A 4,452-nucleotide genomic window follows, 5' to 3' on the forward strand; every position below is an offset into this window, starting at 1 on the left:
AAAAAAAAAAAAAAAAAAAAAAAAAAAAAAAAAAAAAAAACCCCCCCCACCCCAACAAAAAAAAAAAAACCGGGGGGGGGGGGGAAGAAGATATAACAACTATACCTTTTTGAAGTTGTTACAACAAGCAAACGGAAAGGACATTCTTGGGGGGGAAGGGAGAGAGGGAGGAGGGAGGGAGGTGTCGGTGATGGGCCATAATAATCATATACATTGTATATTGACAAAATAAAAATTTAATAAACTTATGTATTAATCAAGTAGAAATAACGTTTTTAATATTGTGTTCCCATTTAAGAACATCATATGGAATTTCATTAAAACATGTCTTTTTTCATGTCTTACCCTTAAAATGTTGTAATTTTTTTTGAAATGTAGGCAAGACTTTCAAATTTCTTATTCAGTTTATTTCTTAACATTTTGTTTTTTTTATTGCAATTATTAACACCATTCCCCAGTTACATAATATATGATTATTTCGGGCATGTAAAAATGCTATTAGGTTTGAAAGTTTATTCTGTATTGAAATAACCTTATTAAACAATTGGTAGTAGTGGTAATTTTCTAGATAATTTTCTTAAAATTTCTAAGTAAATATGCACAGATCATTTAAAATAATTTTATGTTTATCTGTCTCCTTCCAAGATTTACATCTCTTGCCTTTTAATTATCTAAATACACTGACTAAAATTTCTAAAGACAGGAGCAAGGAACAAAGGCAAGAGAAATATAACAGGCAAACTTGTCTTTCTAGGTATTTATGAAATCCACAAGAGTATTCACAAATGAGTGATAGGTAGACAATTATCCTTTATTACAGGCATTATTATTTCCTTGAAAATTTAGAAGAACTCTCCTTAAAACATATAGGCCTTGGGCCGGCCTGGTGGCGCACTGCTATAGTGCGCTGCTTGGGAAGCGCAGTGGCGCTCCCGCCGAGGGTTTGGATCCCACATGCAGACCGGTTGCCGCTCACTGGCTGAGTGAGGCGTGGGAGCAACGCCGAGGGTTGCGATCCCGTTGCCGGTCCTGGTCCGGTACGGGGGCGACACTGAGGGTTGCGATCCGTTGCCGGACACGGAAAAAAAAAAAAAAGACAAAAAAAAACAAAAGCAAACAAACAAAAAAAAAACATATAGGCCTAGTTCTCCTTACCATTTTTTTTATGAGCTTTCACATTTTTAAGTCTTTTATATCTGGATTTCTCTGCATTTAGGGGATTAGATTTTCTGGAAGTTTATTTATCTTCTCCCCCCTCCACCTCCACCCCCACCTCAGCTTAAATACCTCAGAAGCAACTCTGGCACTTATTATTCATTTTGTTTTTTTCTTTTAATAAATTTATCATTTTCTACTTTTATTTTTGTTGTTTAGCTACTCTTTTAAAATAATTAAATGGTTAATTTATGTATTTTAATTATTTCTACACTTATTAATAACAATGATGAGATTTAAAGATATAAACATGTCTCAAGTGCAGCGTTAGTCACATGCCATAAAGTTTGATATGAAGAATCCTCACTATTGTTATTTTGTAAGTATCCTATAACTGTAGCTTTGGTTTAATCTCTAACCAAAAAATCAAATAACTAGAAGATGGGTTTGTTGTTTAATCTTTCTTTTTTAAAAATTGCTGATGGAGTTGGGATGTGTTGTCCCCTCCAAAACTCATTTGGAAATCTGCACAAATTTCTAGATATAATGCATTATGATTATACCATGTGGTCTATATAATTTCCTCTTGGGGGATTCTGTTTTTCATAGACGTTTATGACAGTGATCTATTAAATACATTATTCCTATCATATTATTCAAATCCTGTAGATTCTTATCTGCCTAGTAAATCCTGTCAAAGCCAGAGCGTGTTAGTTTCCCACTGCAACTGAAACCATTGTGTTGTCTTATTGTTCTGTCCTTGTATGTCTGAGCCTTTAGCTTCATATATTTTGATGCACCGCTATTTGACACATAAAAATTTCTATTTGGGGAGGTGTTGTAACTTGCATTAATATAAATTGATACAATTTGTCATTTAACCTTTTTGTCCTTGAAAGATATGAGACTGAAAGTTTAGTATCACCAACCTGACTGTCTGCAGTAAGTTTTACAAGTGATATCTTGCTTATGCATTTATTTTTAACTTCTAGGTCATGCTTTTTTAGATATGTGCTTTTTGAGGAGAACATATAATTGGATTTTAGTATTCAACTCGACCTGAGCATCTTTTAATGGAGACTTTGTTTAATTTGCTTTTCATGTCTTCAAATAAACATGTCTTTATTTTACTAGTGATTACCTCTAAGTTTTAAAAAATAATTTGAGCCCCTTTTTCTCTTCTTAGGTCACAAACTGAAACAATGTTTGTTGATCCTTTCCTATGTAAATTAAGGAACATAACATGATAATTTCTCCTACTCCTTTAAAACACTTTCCAGTGTAAGATAATATAATCCATCCTTCCTGATCAATTATTTATTAGTAGTTTTATATTATGTATTGTCTTTGTCAGGAATTATTTTTACATTTTCATTGCCTTTGCATGAACAGATTTACAATAATCATTTACACCCATGGTGCCCATTGCCAGACCTCCAATGCCACAACTTCCCCAAGCTTCAGTTCTCTTGTTTTTTTAATTTTGTTGTCCCTCCTGACAAGCATGGGTATATCCAAAGCTAGAAACTGGATGTGTATGGGATTTGTCTTCAGTGATGAAATTCAAAATATTCACTAGAATATGTGGACATAATGAACTCTGCCCTTGGTAGTTTCAACGGTTTCAATGACTACTCACCAAGTGGTACTTCAATTGAATTGTTTTTTGCATAAGTGATTCTAGGGATTCTCCTTCCATCTCCAGATCTTTCTGCTAATAAATCATTCCAATAGAAAGTTGCATTAGAATCATGTAGGACACATTCCCAAGTTCTTTAATGCAATAGCATGAAGAAAGCACAGCACAGAGCAGACCCTTAGAAAACACTGGTCAAGAAAAAACAAACCCCATGACGTGACAAAACACCACTCCATATATGCACATTTTTCAACCAGAAATAATTGAATTGCTAAAGAGAAAAAAACTAGAAGCTGAGCTAGCAAGAGAGTTCCCTTTGGCCATTATATATTTGACATAAATTTAAACTAATGAGATTGTATAACAAAATCTCATTACTTAAAAATCTGAATACATGTTTCAAGAGGTGTCTACAAGGAAAGCTGTGGCCTAGGTCCTAGGTAGAGAGAACTACTGACCCTACCGCTCTGTCTTCAGTCCACCCTTCCCTCCTCCAACCCTGCTTCTCACATTCTTTTACGTCCTTCCCCTTCTGTTATTCTTCAACTCTTTCATTCCATCACCCACTTTATGACTGTCACTTCGTATTGGCTCTCCGGACTCCTTGCCATTAGTCTTTCTCCACTTCTTTCCTTTTCTCATCAAAAGGATGTTTGCCCATCAAAATTTAGCAATTACCTACTTAATCCATATTCTCCTATACATTTGCAGTGGGATGTGGAAAAGTTATAAAACGGAAGCTAGAAAAAATGTCCTGTATGATGGCAATAACATTTGTGCCTTCTGCAAACTATTTAAATTCAGCATGTGCCAAACAGAAGTTACTTAATGTCCCACCACACACTAGATCACACACATGTAAAATCTGGAANGTGTTGTAACTTGTATTAATATAAATGATCCAACTTGTCATTTAACTTTTTTGTCCTTGAAAAATATATTGTGAGACTGAAAGTTTAGTATCACCAACCTGACTGCATTAAGTTTTACAAGTGATATCTTGCTTATGCATTTATTTTTAACTTCTAGGTCATGCTTTTTTAGATATAAGCCTTTTGAGGAGAACATATAATTGGATTTTAGTATCCAACTCAATCTGAGCATCCTTTAATGGAGACTTTGTTTAATTTGCTTTTCTTGTCTTCAAAAGGTACTCAACATGTCTTTATTTTACTAGTGATTGCCTCTAAATTTTAAAAAATAATTTGAGCCCTTTTTCTCTTCTTAGGCCACAAACTGAAGCAACGTTTGTCGATCCTTTCCTATGTAAATTAAGGAACATAACATGATAATTTCTCCTCCTTTAAAACACTTTCCAGAGTAAGATAATATAATCCAACCTTCCTGATCAACAGCATTTATTAGTAGTTTTATATTATGTATTGTCTTGTCAGGAATTATTTTTACACTGTTATTGTCTTTGCATGAATGGATTTACAATAATCATTTACACCCACGGTGCCCATTGCCAGACCTCTGATGCCACAATTTCCCCAAGCTTCAGTTCTCTTGTTTTTTTTAATTTTGTTGTCCCTCCTGACAAGCATGGGTATATCCAAAGCTAGAAACTGGATGTGTATGGGATTTGTCTTCAGTGATGAAATTCAAAATATTCACTAGAATATGTGGACATAATGAACTCTGCCCTTGGTAGTTTC

The 4,452-nt window shown here is 34.3% G+C and overlaps 1 protein-coding gene across 1 annotated transcript in view; it reads right to left on the reverse strand.

Moving 5' to 3' along the window:
- The window catches only part of LOC103607880 (interleukin-1 receptor-like 2), a 73,839-nt gene that overhangs the window by 32,148 nt on the left and 37,239 nt on the right, over positions 1-4,452 (reverse strand). The window contains 1 exon segment of the mRNA XM_008592342.1: positions 2,795-2,869. Coding sequence (XP_008590564.1) covers positions 2,795-2,869 — 75 coding nt within the window.

The sequence above is a fragment of the Galeopterus variegatus genome, unplaced genomic scaffold, assembly GCF_000696425.1.
Source record: "Galeopterus variegatus unplaced genomic scaffold, G_variegatus-3.0.2 Scaffold7801, whole genome shotgun sequence".
Lineage (NCBI taxonomy): Eukaryota > Metazoa > Chordata > Mammalia > Dermoptera > Cynocephalidae > Galeopterus > Galeopterus variegatus.